Raw genomic sequence first — 18,389 nt, forward strand, 5'->3', positions numbered from 1 at the left:
ACGTAGGTCCCTCTGGACTGACAAGATGACATAAAGGTGATTATCTCCACGCCCATACTCCACTTCACCTCACAGGTGCTACGTGACAATGTGACGGAACACTTGACCTCGAATTCAAGCTTTAGAGACTACTAATCACCAGAAATACACACACATAAGTACTTACTCATTCACACTGCCAGCTACACACCATTCTCATACATCAGGCACCCCGCTATAGGTGGCTGACTCGCTCCGGGTGGCGTAGGCGGCGGTAATACCTTACGTGGTATTTATTCGAAAAAATTTGAGCACACTCGAACCCCTCCCACTCAACACACGGCTCGGCTCGCACCCCTTCGACCCACCGGTGAAGTGTAGCGTTCGTATCCAGGTGACGCGCACAACGATAGCATCTCACACAAACATGGGAAATCTGCCCTTAACACTGACACGAATTTCACCGTTCCCATCGACTGCTACAGAGCACCAGCAAGTCTAATCAACACTGGTATGGGATCTACGAGTCTGTTACTGCTCGTATGCACATTCCCCACGATCCCAGATCACTGTACCTCTATCCACTGTACACAATGTCTTAAACCCCTCCAAGCGACGACTTCGGCCGGATTCTGTGACGACCGCTGTCGTAGGTGAAGCAGGAAGCATCAGCAGTTGAGTAGTCCAGCCACCACGACGCCCTATACATCAATTTGGCCGAATTGAGTACAGAGAGCGGCTTGACAAGGTGGCAGCTGGGTTCAGAATGATGCTCACACCGACGACTCCCGCGTCCTTCTCGAAATAACCAATGAGAGAAAGGCATACAGCGGCCTACCCCTCTCATCCAATCAGCGACGGTGTAGCATAGCCCCTAGGGCAGCTCCAAGATGGCCGACCAACATGGCGGCTCAAGATGTTTACTAAGATGGCGGCTGTTTCCATGACAACGACTCAAGTGGCCAGCGAGCGCGGGAGGCCCACAGCTCACCCACGCCTGGGCCTAGCTGTTACCGCGCAAAGTTGAGTCTCACCTCATGCCATACAATGAGATGATGCTATCAGCTCTAGCACTGTCCACAGACATGCCACCCCGGCCAGGGTAACATTTATGGACTGCTGGTGACTGGGGCTCTCACATGAGCCCAAACACTAGATGTTTCGGTTCCTGGTTACCAAACTTAAGTCCGCCCACTTAACAAGTGCACTTAACAAGTGTACTGGCTCCCACAGGCATAAGAGCACTATTGTAAGTGAGCTGGTGAACCATCTCCTCACAATATACTATACGGCTACAATACTGTACCTGACGTTACTGTACTTCACCTGACATTACAGAACTGTAGGTGACTTAACAGTACTGTATTGGACGTTACAGTACAGTAGCTGACGATACAGAACTGTAAGTGACTTAACAGTACTGTATTGGATGTTACCGTACTGCAGCTGACGTTACAGAACTGTAACCTACGTCACTGTACTGTAGCTGACGTCACGGTATTGTATCTGACGTCACGGTACTGTAGCTGACGTCACGGTATTGTATCTGACATCACTGTACTGTAGCTGACGTTACGGTATTGTATCTGACGTCACGGTCAGATACCTGTGGTCCGAGTTCGATCCCAGGCGCTGGCGAGAAACGATGGGCAGAGTTTCTTTCACCCTATGCCCCTGTTTCCTAGCAGCAAAATAGGTACCTGGGTGTTTAGTCAGCTGTCACGGGCTGCTTCCTGGGGGTGGAGGCCTGGTCGAGGACCGAGCCGCGGGGACACTAAAGCCCCGAAATCATCTCAAGATAACGGTACTGTAGCTGACATCACGGTAATGTAGCAGACGTTACACTACGTAGCTGCCGTTACAGTACTGTATCTAAATTTAAAGTTCTGTAGCTGACATTACAGTGTTATAGCTGGGTCTACAGTACTGTCGCTGACGTGCGTTACAGTACTGTAGCTGACGTTACAGTATTGCACCTGACGCCTCAGTACTGTACCTGACGCCACAGTACTGTACCCGACGTTACAGTACTATAACTGAATTTTCAGTTCAATAGCTGACGTTACGGTAATGTTGCCAACGATACAGTACTGTAGCTGAAGGTTTGGCATATTAGCCTACGTCACTGTTCTGTAGCTGACGTCACGGTATTGTAGCTGACGTCACGATACTGTAGCTGACGTCTCGGTAATGTAACTGAAGTTAAAGTATTCAGCTGCCGTCGCAGTACAGTAGATAAATTTAAAGTCCTGTAGCAGACGCTACAATATAGTAATTGACGTTACAGCACAGTAGCTGACGTTACGGTACTCTAGTTGATATTACGGTACTGTAGCTTACGTACAAGGTAGTTGGTGGCTGAGCGGACAAAACACTGGACGCATGATCCTGAGGTCCCGAATTCGATCCCGGACGCCGGGGAGAAGCAATGAGCAGAGTTTCTTTCACCCTGATGCTCCTGCTACTAGCAGTAAATAGGTACCTGGGAGTTAGTCAGTTGTCACGGCCTGCTTCCTGGGGGTGGAGGCCTGGTAGAGGACCGGTCCGCGGGGACACTAAGCCCCGAAATCATCTCAAGATAACCTCCGTTTCAGTACTGTATCCGACGTTATGGTACTGTAGCTGACGTTACAGTACTGTAGCATACGTCACGATACTGCAGCTGACGTCACTGTATTGTAGCTGACGTCATTGTATTGTACCTGACGTTACGGTAATGTAGCTGACGTTACGGTACTGTAGCTGACGTTACAGTACTGTAGCTGATGTTACAGTGCAGTACCTGACGTTGCAGTACAGTAGCTGACGTTACAGTACAATAGCTGACGCTACGGAACTATTGCTGACGTACAGTAACGTAGCTGATGTTATGGTTCTGAAGCTGACTCAACAGTACTGCAGATAACGTTACAGTACTGTACCTGACGTTACGATAGTGTAGCTGACGTTCCTGTACTGCAGCTGATGTTACAGTACTGCAGCTAATGTTACGGTGCTGTAGCTGACTTTACAGTACTGTATATGACGTCGCGGTACTGTAGCTGACGTCATGATACTGTAGCTGACGTTACAGTATGTAGCTGGCGTTACAGAACTCTATCTGACGTTACGGTACTGTAGTTCATATTACGGAACTGTAGCTAACATCACTGTATTGAACCTGACGTTATGGTAATGAACCTGACGATACGGTGCTGAAGCTGACGTTACGGTACTGTAGCTAACGTTAGAGTATTTTAGCTGATGTTACAATACATTAGCTGACGTTACAGTACTGTAACTGACATTAAAGTACTGTAGCTTACATTGCAGCACTGTATATGACGTCAAGGTACTGAAGCTGACGTTACAATACAGTAGCTGACGTTACAGTACTGAGGCTTTCTTTACGGTATTATAGCTGCCATTTCAGTACTGTAGCAGAAGTTACAATACTCTAGTTGACGTTACAGTACTGTACCCTTCTTCATGGCACTGTAGCAGCCGTCACGGAAGTGTAGCTGACGTCACGATACTGTAGTTGACGTTACGGGACTGCAGCTGACGTTGCGGTATGTATCTGCGGTTACAGTGCTGTATGTGACGTTAGAGTACTGTTACTGACGATACAGTACTGTAGCTGCCATTACAGTACTGTAGCTGACGTAATCGTACTGTAGCCTACTTCACAGTACTGTAGCTGACGCTACAGTATTGTATCTGACATTACGGTAATGTAGGTGACGTCACGTACTGTGGCTGACGTTACGGTATGCAGCTGCCGTTACAGTACAGTACCTGACTTTACAATACTGTAGCTGACGTTATAGTACTGTCGCTTACGTTACCGTATTGTATCTAACTTTCAGTACTGTAGCAGACGATACAGTAGTTCACGGTAATTTAGCTGACGTTAAGGTCCTGTAGCTGACGACACAGTACTGTAGCTGACGCTAGAGTAGTGTATCTGACTTCAAGGTACTGTATCTGACTTCAAAATAATGATGATGGCGTTAGAGTTCTGTATCTGACGTTACAGTACTTTAGCTAACGGTACGATATTGTAGCTGACATTATAATACTGTATATGACGTTACAGTACTCTAGCTGACGTTACGGTACTGTAGCAATTCGCCACGATACTGCAGATGACGTTACGGTATTGAAGCTAACGTTACGATTCTGGATCTGACGTCACGGAACTGTAGCTGAAGTTACGGTACTACAGCTGACGTTACAGAACTGTTGCTGACGTTACAGGTATGTATCTGACGTTACAGTACTGTTGCTGACGTTACAGTGCTATTGCTGACGCTTCAGTATTGTACCTGACGTTACGGTATTATGGCTGAAGTTACAGTACAATAGCTGATGTCACGGTACAGTAGCTGACGTTGCAGTACTGTAGCTGACGTTACAGTATGTAGCTGCTGTTACAGTACAGTGGCTGACTTTACAGTATTAAAGCTGACGTTGCAGTACTCTACCTGACGTTACAGTACTGCAGCAGATGTTGCGGTACTGAATCTGACGTTTCAGTAGTGTAACTGACGTTAGGATATTGAAGCTGACGTTTCGGAACTGTAACTGACGTTACATTACATTAGCTGATGTTACAGTACTGTAGCTGACGTTATAGTACTGTAGCTAACGTTACAGTTCTATAGCTAACGTTACAGTACTGTAGCTGATGTTACCGTATTGTATCTGACTTTCAGTACTGAAGCAGACGATACAGTACTTCACGGTACTGTAGCTGACGTTACAGTACTGTATATGACTTCAAGGTACTGATGACGTTACAGTTCTGTATCTGACGATACAGTACTTTAGCTGACGGTACGGTACTGTAGCTGACGTTTCAGTACTGTAGCTGAAGTTACAGTACTATAGCTGACGTTACGGTTCTTTTGCCAACGTCACGGTACTGTAACTGACGTCACTGTTTTCTAGCCAACGTCACGGTACAGTAGCGGTAGTTACGGTATATAGCTGCCGTTACAGAACTATCTGACGTTACGGTACTGTAGTTGACATTACGGAACTGTAGCTGACTTCGTCGATACTGTATCTGACGTTACGGTACTGTAGCTGACGTTACAGTACTGTAGCTTACGTCACGATATTGTAGTTGACGTCACTGTATTGCAGCTGACGTCACTGTATTGTACCTGACGTTACGGTAATGTAGCTGAAATTCAGTATTGTAGCTGACGTTACAGTACTGTAACTCATGGTACAGTGCAGTAGCTGGCGTTACAGTACTGTAGCTGACGTCACAGAACTGTAGCTGACGTTGCAGTAATGTAGCTGACTTTGCAGAACTGTAGCTGACGTTACAGTACTGCAGCTGATGTTAAGTACCGTATCTAACGTTAGGGTACTGTAGCTGATGTTACAGTACTGTATCTGACGTTACAGTATTGAAGCTGACGTTTCGGTACTGTAGCTGACGTTACAGTACAATAGCTTACATTACAGTACTGTATCATAAGTTATAATACTGCACAATACTGTATTGTAGCTGACGTTATGTTACTGCAGCTGACGTTGCGGTATGTATCTGTGGTTACAGTACTGTATGTGACGTTATAGTACTCTAGCTTATGATACAGTACTGTAGCTGACGTAACGGTACTGTTATAGCTGACGTCACAGTAATTAACTGACATTACGGTATATAGCTGCCGTTACAGTACCGTAATTGACGTTACGTGATGTAGTTGACTTTACAGTAATGTAGTTGACGTCACGGTACAGTAGCTGACGTTACAGTACAATAGCTGATTTTACGGTACTGTAGCTGACGTTATGGAACTGTAGCCGCTAATACGTTACTGTGGCTGACGTTACGGTACTGTAGCTAACGTTACAGTATGTAGCATGAGTTTATAGTACTATAGCTGACTATACGGAATTGTATCTGACGTTAGAGTGCTGTAGTTGACGTTATAGTACTGTAGCTGACGTCGTAGTACTGTATCTGACGTTAGAGTACCGAAGCTGACGTTAGAGTACCGAAGCTGACGTTAAAGTACTGTAGCAGACGCTACAGTTCTGTATCTAACGCTTCAGTACTGAATCTTGTGTTAATGTATTGTATCTGACGTTACAGAACTGTAGCTGACATTTCAGTACATTTAGCTTTCGTCATGGTGCTGTAGCTGACCTTACAGTAGAGTTGCGGACATTACGGTACTATTAGTTGACGTTACCGAACTGTAGCTGACGTTACGTTCTGTAGCTAACGTTACAGTACTGAAGCTGACGTCTCTGCTTTAGCCTACGTCACATGACTGTAGAGGAATTCAGGGAATTGAAGCTGACGTTACGGTATTTTAGCTGACGCTATGGTACTGTAGTTGATATTACGGTAATGTGGCTAATGTCTCGGTTCTATAGCTGACGTTACGGTTCTGAAGCTGATGTTACGGTACTGTAGCTTATGTCACAGTACTGTAGCTGATGTCACGGTATTGCAGCTGACGTCATTGTACTGTAGCTGACGTCATGATAGAGTAGCTGACGTTCCATTATGCATCTGCCATTACAGAACTGTAGCTGACGTTACGGTACTGAACTTGATTTTACAGTACTGTAGCTGACGTTACAGTACCGAAACTGACGTTACAGTTCTGTATGCAACGGTTTAGTACTGAATCGGACGATTCAGTATTGTAGCTGACGGCACAGAGCTGTAGCTTACGTTACGGTACTGTTAGCTTTCGTGTTATAGCTGACCTTACAGTACTGTTTGCTGACGTTACTGAGCTGCAGCTTACGTTACGGTTCTGTAGCTAACGTTACAGTACTGTAGCTGACGTCACTCTGCTTTACCCTACGCCCCACGACTGTAGCGGACGTCACGGCATTGTAGCTGACAGCACAGTACTGTAGCTGACGAGACGGTACTGTAGCTGACATTATAGTACTGTTGTACACATCACTTTACTGTAGCTGTATTATACCTGGTTGATGGGGTTCTGGGAGTTCTTCTACTCTCCAAGCCCGGCCCGAGGCCAGACTTGACTTGTGAGAGTTTGGTCCACCAGCCGTTGCTTGGAGCGGCCCGCAGGCCCACGTACCCACCACAGCCTGGTTGGTCCGGCACTCCTAGGAGGAAACTATTTAGTTTCCGCTTAAAGATGTCCCGTCTTGAGTTCTGCTCAGTACTCAAGACGGGACAACACAAGTGATTTGAAGAGTTCAACCATTGTGACGGGATCTCTGGACTTCAAGGTTCTCGTAATCCATCCTATCATTTTTCTGGCTGACGCAATTTTTATAGCTAACGTCACTGTATTGTAGATAACGTCACGGTACTGTAACTTCCATGTGCATGGGAAATAGGCTTACAGTTTCCAGAAGATGAGAGGAAATGTCAGCACTGTGGAGAAATGCCCGACAGACCACTGTAACATTATCTAACACAATGCACAGTTACAAACCCATTAAGATTTCAACTTAGATTCAACAGAGCAGAAGAAGTTGTTAAACATATGGCAAAATCTTACTGAAGCGACCATACGAGTCATAAATACTCATACTCCGCCCAAGTAAAACAGAAACAAGCAACACTTAGTGGGCCAGCCAGAGGCTTAGGGCCCGCACAGTGGGCCAGCCAGAGGCTTAGGGCCCGCACAGTGGGCCAGCCAGAGGCTTAGGGCCCGCACAGTGGGCCAGCCAGAGGCTTAGGGCCCGCACAGTGGGCCAGCCAGAGGCTTAGGGCCCGCACAGTGGGCCAGCCAGAGGCTTAGGGCCCGCACAGTGGGCCAGCCAGAGGCTTAGGGCCCGCACAGTGGGCCAGCCAGAGGCTTAGGGCCCGCACAGTGGGCCAGCCAGAGGCTTAGGGCCCGCACAGTGGGCCAGCCAGAGGCTTAGGGCCCGCACAGTGGGCCAGCCAGAGGCTTAGGGCCCGCACAGGAATATCCCTGCAAAATAAAGTACTGTAACTGGCTAAACGTTATGTATCAGCCGTTACAGTGCTTTTGCTGAAGTAAAACGGTGCTGTAGCTGATGCTATGGTATTAAGATGACGTTAAGGATCTGTAGCTGACGTTACAGTATTGTAGCTGACGTTACAGTACTGCAGCTGACGTTACGTTACTGTAGCTGAAGTTACAGAACTGCAGCTGACCTTACGGTAGTAAAGCTGACTTTACTATACTGAAGCGGTCGTTACAGTTGTGTACCTGACGTGACGGTACTATATCTGACGTTAAAAGTACTTTAGCTGACGTTACAGTAAATATCTGACGTTTCAGTACTCTAGCTGCCGTTACGGTATTGTAGCTAACGTTTCGGTGCTGTAGCTGACGCTAAAGAAATGTAGCTGACGTTACAATACTGTACCCTTCGTCACGATACTGTAGCTAACGTCATGGAGCTGTAGGTGACGTCACAGTACTCCAGCTGACATTACAGTATGAATCTGTCGTTACAGTACTATAGATGACGTTACAGTACTGTAAATGACGTTAGAGTCTTGTAACTGACGTTACAGTACTGTAGCTGTCGTTGCAGTACTGTAGCTGACTTTACCCTCCAGTATCTGACGATACAGTACTGTAGCTGACTTTACCCTCCAGTATCTGACGATACAGTACTGTAGCTGACGTCCCGGTACTCCAGCTGAGCTTACGCTATGTAGGAGCCATTACAGTACTGTAGGTGACATTACAGTACTGTAGTGACATTACAGTACTGTAGGTGACATTACAGTACTGTTGGTGACGTTACGGTATTGTGTCTGACATTAGAGTACTGTAGCTGACGTTACAGTAATGTAGCTGTCGTTACAGTACTGTAGCTGACTTTACGGTACTGTATCTAACGGTACAGTGTATCTGACGATACAGTGCTGTAGCTGACGTTACGGTACTGTAAACCTACGTCACAGTACTGTAGCTGACGTTACGGTATTGTAGCTGCCATCACGGTACTATAGCTAACGTCACTGTACTGTAGCTGATGTTACAGTAATATAGCTGACGTTACAGTATAGTAGCTAACGTTACAGTACAGTAGGTGATGTTACGATACTGTTGATGACATTGCGGAGCAGTAGCTGACGTTACTGTACTGTAGCTGACGTTACAGTACTGAAGCTCGTTACGAAACTGTTGCTGATGTTACAGTAATGTAGCTGACGTTAGGGTATAGTAGCTAACGTTACAATACAATAGCTGATGTTACGGAACTGTAGTTCATTTTACGGTACTGTAGCTGACATCAAGGTATTGTAGCTGACGTCACTGTACTGTAGCTGACATTACGGTACTTTAGGTGACGTTACTGTACTGTAGGATACGTCACGGTACTCTTACTGACATCAAGGTATTGTAGCTGATCTCACTGTACTGTAGCTGACATAACGGTACTGTAACTGACGTTACGGAACTATAATTCACGTTACTGCACTGAAGCTGACGTTAAGAAACTGTAGCTGATGTTACAGTAATGTAGCTGACGTTACGGAATAGTAGCTAACGTTACAGTACAGTAGCTAATGTTACGGAATTGAAGTTCATGTTACGGCACTCAAACTGACGTTACACCACTGTTACTGACGTTACAGTACTCTAGCGGACGATACAGTACTGAAGCTGACGTTACAGTACTCTAGCTGACGTTACAGTACTGAAGCTGACGTTATGTTAGGGAACCGGTGGCTGAACGGACAGAACACTTGACGAGTGATCCTGTGGTCCCGGGTTCGATCCCGGGCGCCGGCGAGAAACAATGGGCAGAGTTTCTTTCACCCTGATGTCGCTGTTACCTAGCAGTAAATAAGTACCTGGGAGTTAGTCAGCTGTCACGGGCTGCTTCCTGGGGGTGGAGGCCTGGTAGAGGACCGGGCCTCGGGGACACTAAGCCACGAAATCATCTCAGGATAACCTCAAGATGACGGCACTGTAGCTGACGTTACAGGATTTTATCTGTCGTTACATGTCTTTAGCTGACGTTACAATATTCTAGCTAACATCACGTTACTGTAACTGATCTTTCAATACTGTAGCTGATGCTTCAGTACTCTAGCTGATTTTTTCAATTCAGTTCCTGACGTTACAGTATTGAAGCTGATGTTACAGTACTGTAGCTGACGTTTCAGTACTCTAGCTGATTTTTTCAATTCAGTTCCTGACGTTACAGTATTGAAGCTGATGTTACAGTACTGTAGCTGACGTTACGGTACTGTAGCCTTCGTCACGATACTGTTACTGACGTCACGGTATATTTTCTGACGTCACGATACTGTAGGTGACGTTACGGTGCTGTAGGTGACGTCATGGTACTGTAGGTGACGTTACGAAATGTACCTGCCGTAACAGTACTGCAGCTGACGTTGTAGTACTGTACCTGACGTTATAGTGCTGTAGCTGACGATACAGTACTGATGTTGACATTACAGTAGTGTAGTCGACGTTATGATACTCTAGCTGACTTTACAGTACAGTAGCTGATGTTACGGTACTGTTAGCTGACTTTACGGTTCTGTAACTAACGTTAGAGTAATTTAGTTGCCGTTGCAGTATTGTACTTGATGATACAAAACTGAAGCGGATGTTACGGTCTTGTTGCTGACGTTACAGTTCTGTACCTGTCGTTACGTTACTTTAGCTGATGTTACAGTACTGTAGTTGTTGTTACAGTACTGTAGTTGACGCTACAGTACTGTAGTTGACGCTACAGTACTGTAGTTGACGTTACAGTACTGTAGTTGACGCTACAGTACTGTAGTTGACGCTACAGTACTGTAGTTGACGTTACAGTACTGTAGTTGACGCTACAGTACTGTAGTTGACGCTACAGTACTGTAGTTGACGCTACAGTACTGTAGTTGACGTTACAGTACTGTAGTTGACGCTACAGTACTGTAGTTGACGCTACAGTACTGTAGTTGACGCTACAGTACTGTAGTTGACGTTACAGTACTGAAGTTGACGCTACAGTACTGTAGTTGACGGTACAGTACTGTAGTTTACGCTACAGTACTGTAGTTGACGCTACAGTACTGTAGTTGACGCTACAGTACTGTAGTTGACGTTACAGTACTGTAGTTGACGCTACAGTACTGTAGTGGACGCTACAGTACTGTAGTGGACGCTACAGTACTGTAGTTGACGCTACAGTACTGTAGTTGACGCTACAGTACTGTAGTTGACGTTACAGTACTGTAGTTGACGTTACAGTACTGTAGTTGACGCTACAGTACTGTAGTTGACGTTACAGTACTGTAGTTGACGTTACAGTACTGTAGTTGACGTTACAGTACTGTAGTTGACGTTACAGTACTGTAGTTGACGTTACAGTACTGTAGTTGACGCTACAGTACTGTAGTTGACGCTACAGTACTGTAGTTGACGTTACAGTACTGTAGTTGACGTTACAGTACTGTAGTTGACGCTACAGTACTGTAGTTGACGCTACAGTACTGTAGTTGACGTTACAGTACTGTAGTTGACGCTACAGTACTGTAGTTGACGCTACAGTACTGTAGTTGACGCTACAGTACTGTAGTTGACGCTACAGTACTGTAGTTGACGCTACAGTACTGTAGTTGACGCTACAGTACTGTAGTTGACGTTACAGTACTGTAGTTGACGCTACAGTACTGTAGTTGACGTTACAGTACTGTAGTTGACGCTACAGTACTGTAGTTGACGCTACAGTACTGTAGTTGACGTTACAGTACTGTAGTTGACGCTACAGTACTGTAGTTGACGTTACAGTACTGTAGTTGACGCTACAGTACTGCAGTTGACGCTACAGTACTGTAGTTGACGCTACAGTACTTGCTATAATATAATAAAGTGTAACAAGGTGAGAACAAGGAATATAATAAAGTGTAACATTCTTCATCCCACATGTTTCATTGTATGTCAGTTTGTTGCAGATGAATAAAATGAAACAATAAATGCAATCTAATTTTAGAAATTCTACCTCACTACAGGATCGTCGGAGAGAAGTGACGGAGGTCTCTCCCAGGGAGTTGGACGACGACCAGGACTGTCTCCGTGTCTTGAAGATCCTCACCGGTGTGATGGTGAGTCCTCTTAGGCACAGTTTATCTTCCTCTCACTATTTATTACTATTGTCTTAAACGGGTTTCGGATTTTTGGTGATAACTACTTCAAGTCTGGTGGCGAGGGCCGCCTCTTGCTTCCTTCAGGGCGGCCTTTACTCTGGTTCCTTGCTCTCCACTTTGTCTTGGAGAATAACCAAGTCTTCAGTAATTGTATTGGATAGTAAACATCCTTCCCCACGTCACGTTCATCTTGAAATTATCTACCAGATGGCATCAAGACCAACAAGGTTCAGAGACATTGACCAACCTGAAATCAAGAAGCATTGTATTATTTATGGGAGACTCAACCCAACCTTGAGGTTACCTTGAGGTACTTCCGGGGCTTAGCGTCCCCGCGGCCCGGTCGTCGACCAGGCCTCCTGGTTGCCGGACTGATCAATCAGGCTGCTGGACGCGGCTGCTCGCAGCCTGAAGTATGAGTCACAGCCTGGTTGATCAGGTATCCTTTGGAGGTGCTTATCCAGTTCTCTCTTGAACACTGTGAGGGGTCGGCCAGTTATGCCCCTTAACTGACCGACCCCTCAGTGAGAACAAAGATTAGTGAGAACAAAACAGTTCTCACCCTTAGTGAGAACAAAAATACCCAAAGAGTATTTTACAACAGGCACAATACTTTATACCGCCAGGCTGTCACTAGGTCTTTTCTTCAAAATCTAACTCGAGGAGGCATCAAATTGTCTGCTATTATTGGCCAAAAGTTGAACCAATGGATGTTCAACGTTATTCTCAATTAGCGCTGAGCCTTACTGTGAGATAGTATTCCAAGTTTGACTTACCACTTTCACAAGGCCCCATGTTGGGCGCCAGATGTGAGGTAGTCTTCCTAAATAGAAGCAATACTAACTAGCCACAGAGTGGGTGCCACATGTGAAAGTTACTCAACAAGGAAAAGGTGAATGCAAACGACGAGGCTCATTCACTTGGTCCTCAACTCACTAAGTCGTTAGCGCCTCAGTTGCATGAACAATCTTGAAGGCAACAAATGGGTTCCAACACCAAATTTTAGTATTTAGTGTTTGAAACTGTGGGCTTGATCCCAGAGTTTAAACCTGTTAAGTTCAAGATTTCAAAAGTAGCTGCAGCAGGACAATGTAATGGGGCAATACTCTCAAAGGTTATTGACGTAAAGTCACTTTCGCAACAATAACAGTTTATTCAACAAACTTACTTACTAATACCCGACAATAACAGCTTTACGTTACGTTAATTTCCGAGTGTCACTCCACCGCTAAACAAGGCCACTGGCAGCAGGACTCAGTCCCACCACTCTGGATATCACGGCACCTGGTCTCGAACCCTCTTGCATGGGCAAGATGGAACAAAGTGAATTATCTGAACACTAGTGCACACTCGGACAACACTGTACTCAACTCCTGCAGTGGCAATGAACAATGATGTAATACAAAACAATTACAACAACAACAAAACAATGCAATACTTGTCACTAAGACAATCTTTACTCAATTAATTAATTATGTTAGCACTGTCCCTTGGACTGCAATCAAATCAAATATACAATTAATTACGTTAATTCTTCTGTCACACCGACAGTACCAAACAATGAGTAATTAAGTTAACAATCTGTCACACAGACTAACAAATCAATCAGTAATTATTAATGATTGTATATATATATATATATATATATATATATATATATATATATATATATATATATATATATATATATATATATATATATATATATATATATATATATATATATATATATATATATATATATATGTCGTACCTAGTAGCCAGAACGCACTTCTCAGCGTACTATGCAAGGCCCGATTTGCCTAATAAGCCAAGTTTTCTTGAATTAATATATTTTCTCAATTTTTTTTCTTATGAAATGATAAAGCTACCCATTTCATTATGTATGAGGTCAATTTTTTTTTATTGGAGTTAAAACTAACGTAGATATATGACCGAACCTAACCAACCCTACCTAACCTAACCTAACCTATCTTTGTAGGTTAGGTTATGTTAGGTAGCCGAGAAAGTTAGGTTAGGTTAGGTTAGGTAGGTTAGGTTGTCGAAAAAACATTAATTCATGAAAACTTGGCTTATTAGGCAAATCGGGCCTTGCATAGTAGGCTGAGAAGTGCGTTCTGGCTACTAGGTACGACATATATATATATATATATATATATATATATATATATATATATATATATATATATATATATATATATATATATAACTTTAGAACACTTTCCCACCAGGAGACTCGAACCCTAGCCAGCACAGAAGCCTTCCAGCAACTGGCATAACAGGTACGCCTTAACCCGCTCCACCACCCACTCAGACCCTTAAAAGAGATGGTAATTTCGGAGTATTTAAATACCCCAAAGATCAACACCTCCCAAGAGCACCAGAGCAAGTGAGGGGTCATTTATACGTTAATTTCATCAAGTCCCTGTTAATATGGGAAGACACAGTGTCTCTGCTTAAGGCACAACTCTCCTAAACACGAGAGTTAAGTATACAACTTTAGAACACTTTCCCACCAGGAGACTCGAACCCTAGCCAGCACAGAAGCCTTCCAGCAACTGGCATAACAGGTACGCCTTAACCCGCTCCACCACCCGCTCAGACCCTTAAAAGAGATGGTAATTTCGGAGTATTTAAATACCCCAAAGATCAACACCTCCCAAGAGCACCAGAGCAAGTGAGGGGTCATTTATACGTTAATTTCATCAAGTCCCTGTTAATATGGGAAGACACAGTGTCTCTGCTTAAGGCACAACTCTCCTAAACACGAGAGTTAAGTATACAACTTTAGAACACTTTCCCACCAGGAGACTCGAACCCTAGCCAGCACAGAAGCCTTCCAGCAACTGGCATAACAGGTACGCCTTAACCCGCTCCACCACCCGCTCAGACCCTTAAAAGAGATGGTAATTTCGGAGTATTTAAATACCCCAAAGATCAACACCTCCCAAGAGCACCAGAGCAAGTGAGGGGTCATTTATACGTTAATTTCATCAAGTCCCTGTTAATATGGGAAGACACAGTGTCTCTGCTTAAGGCACAACTCTCCTAAACACGAGAGTTAAGTTTACAACTTTAGAACACTTTCCCACCAGGAGACTCGAACCCTAGCCAGCACAGAAGCCTTCCAGCAACTGGCATAACAGGTACGCCTTAACCTGCTCCACCACCCGCTCAGACCCTTAAAAGAGATGGTAATTTCGGAGTATTTAAATACCCCAAAGATCAACACCTCCCAAGAGCACCAGAGCAAGTGAGGGGTGATTTATACGTTAATTTCATCAAGTCCCTGTTAATATGGGAAGACACAGTGTCTGCTTAAGGCACAACTCTCCTAAACACCAGAGTTAAGTATACAACTTTAGAACACTTTCCCACCAGGAGACTCGAACCCTAGCCAGCACAGAAGCCTTCCAGCAACTGGCATAACAGGTACGCCTTAACCCGCTCCACCACCCGCTCAGACCCTTAAAAGAGATGGTAATTTCGGAGTATTTAAATACCCCAAAGATCAGCACCTCCCAAGAGCACCAGAGCAAGTGAGGGGTCATTTATACGTTAATTTCATCAAGTCCCTGTTAATATGGGAAGACACAGTGTCTCTGCTTAAGGCACAACTCTCCTAAACACGAGAGTTAAGTATACAACTTTAGAACACTTTCCCACCAGGAGACTCGAACCCTAGCCAGCACAGAAGCCTTCCAGCAACTGGCATAACAGGTACGCCTTAACCCGCTCCACCACCCGCTCAGACCCTTAAAAGAGATGGTAATTTCGGAGTATTTAAATACCCCAAAGATCAACACCTCCCAAGAGCACCAGAGCAAGTGAGGGGTCATTTATACGTTAATTTCATCAAGTCCCTGTTAATATGGGAAGACACAGTGTCTCTGCTTAAGGCACAACTCTCCTAAACACGAGAGTTAAGTATACAACTTTAAAACACTTTCCCACCAGGAGACTCGAACCCTAGCCAGCACAGAAGCCTTCCAGCAACTGGCATAACAGGTACGCCTTAACCTGCTCCACCACCCGCTCAGACCCTTAAAAGAGATGGTAATTTCGGAGTATTTAAATACCCCAAAGATCAACACCTCCCAAGAGCACCAGAGCAAGTGAGGGGTCATTTATACGTTAATTTCATCAAGTCCCTGTTAATATGGGAAGACACAGTGTCTCTGCTTAAGGCACAACTCTCCTAAACACGAGAGTTAAGTATACAACTTTAGAACACTTTCCCACCAGGAGACTCGAACCCTAGCCAGCACAGAAGCCTTCCAGCAACTGGCATAACAGGTACGCCTTAACCCGCTCCACCACCCGCTCAGACCCTTAAAAGAGATGGTAATTTCGGAGTATTTAAATACCCCAAAGATCAACACCTCCCAAGAGCACCAGAGCAAGTGAGGGGTCATTTATACTTTAATTTCATCAAGTCCCTGTTAATATGGGAAGACACAGTGTCTCTGCTTAAGGCACAACTCTCCTAAACACGAGAGTTAAGTATACAACTTTAGAACACTTTCCCACCAGGAGACTCGAACCCTAGCCAGCACAGAAGCCTTCCAGCAACTGGCATAACAGGTACGCCTTAACCTGCTCCACCACACGCTCAGACCCTTAAAAGAGATGGTAATTTCGGAGTATTTAAATACCCCAAAGATCAACACCTCCCAAGAGCACCAGAGCAAGTGAGGGGTCATTTATACGTTAATTTCATCAAGTCCCTGTTAATATGGGAAGACACAGTGTCTCTGCTTAAGGCACAACTCTCCTAAACACGAGAGTTAAGTATACAACTTTAAAACACTTTCCCACCAGGAGACTCGAACCCTAGCCAGCACAGAAGCCTTCCAGCAACTGGCATAACAGGTACGCCTTAACCTGCTCCACCACCCGCTCAGACCCTTAAAAGAGATGGTAATTTCGGAGTATTTAAATACCCCAAAGATCAACACCTCCCAAGAGCACCACTTGCTCTGGTGCTCTTGGGAGGTGTTTATCTTTGGGGTATTTAAATACTCCGAAATTACCATCTCTTTTAAGGGTCTGAGCGGGTGGTGGAGCGGGTTAAGGCGTACCTGTTATGCCAGTTGCTGGAAGGCTTCTGTGCTGGCTAGGGTTCGAGTCTCCTGGTGGGAAAGTGTTCTAAAGTTGTATTCTTAACTCTCGTGTTTAAGAGAGTTGTGCCTTAAGCAGAGACACTGTGTCTTCCCATATTAACAGGGACTTGATGAAATTAACGTATAAATGACCCCTCACTTGCTCCGGTGCTCTTGGGAGGTGTTGATCTTTGGGGTATTTAAATACTCCGAAATTACCATCTCTTTTAAGGGTCTGAGCGGGTGGTGGAGCGGGTTAAGGCGTACCTGTTATGCCAGTTGCTGGAAGGCTTCTGTGCTTGCTAGGGTTCGAGTCTCCTGGTGGGAAAGTGTTCTAAAGTTGTATACTTAACTCTCGTGTTTAGGAGAGTTGTGCCTTAAGCAGAGACACTGTGTCTTCCCATATTAACAGGGACTTGATGAAATTAACGTATAAATGACCCCTTACTTGCTCTGGTGCTCTTGGGAGGTGTTGATCTTTGGGGTATTTAAATACTCCGAAATTACCATCTCTTTTAAGGGTCTGAGCGGGTGGTGGAGCGGGTTAAGGTGTACCTGTTATGCCAGTTGCTGGAAGGCTTCTGTGCTGGCTAGGGTTCGAGTCTCCTGGTGGGAAAGTGTTCTAAAGTTGTATACTTAACTCTCGTGTTTAGGAGAGTTGTGCCTTAAGCAGAGACACTGTGTCTTCCCATATTAACAGGGACTTGATGAAATTAACGTATAAATGACCCCTCACTTGCTCTGGTGCTCTTGGGAGGTGTTGATCTTTGGGGTATTTAAATACCCCGAAATTACCATCTCTTTTAAGGGTCTGAGCGGGTGGTGGAGCGGGTTAAGGCGTACCTGTTATGCCAGTTGCTGGAAGGCTTCTGTGCTGGCTAGGGTTCGAGTCTCCTGGTGGGAAAGTGTTCTAAAGTTGTATACTAAACTCTCGTGTTTAGGAGAGTTGTGTCTTAAGCAGAGACACTGTGTCTTCCCATATTAACAGGGACTTGATGAAATTAACGTATAAATGACCCCTCACTTGCTCTGGTGCTCTTGGGAGGTGTTGATCTTTGGGGTATTTAAATACTCCGAAATTACCATCTCTTTTAAGGGTCTGAGCGGGTGGTGGAGCGGGTTAAGGCGTACCTGTTATGCCAGTTGCTGGAAGGCTTCTGTGCTGGCTAGGGTTCGAGTCTCCTGGTGGGAAAGTGTTCTAAAGTTGTATACTTAACTCTCGTGTTTAGGAGAGTTGTGCC

The 18,389-nt window shown here is 44.9% G+C and overlaps 1 protein-coding gene across 1 annotated transcript in view; it reads left to right on the top strand.

The window, feature by feature from the left end:
- The window catches only part of LOC123766095 (uncharacterized), a 902,969-nt gene that overhangs the window by 19,594 nt on the left and 864,986 nt on the right, over positions 1-18,389 (top strand). Inside the window, exon 2 of the mRNA XM_069321294.1 lies at positions 11,912-12,004. Within this exon, the coding sequence (XP_069177395.1) occupies positions 11,912-12,004 (93 nt within the window). The remainder of the gene's footprint in view (positions 1-11,911; positions 12,005-18,389) is intronic.

Source organism: Procambarus clarkii, chromosome 9 (assembly GCF_040958095.1).
Source record: "Procambarus clarkii isolate CNS0578487 chromosome 9, FALCON_Pclarkii_2.0, whole genome shotgun sequence".
NCBI classification, from domain to species: domain Eukaryota; kingdom Metazoa; phylum Arthropoda; class Malacostraca; order Decapoda; family Cambaridae; genus Procambarus; species Procambarus clarkii.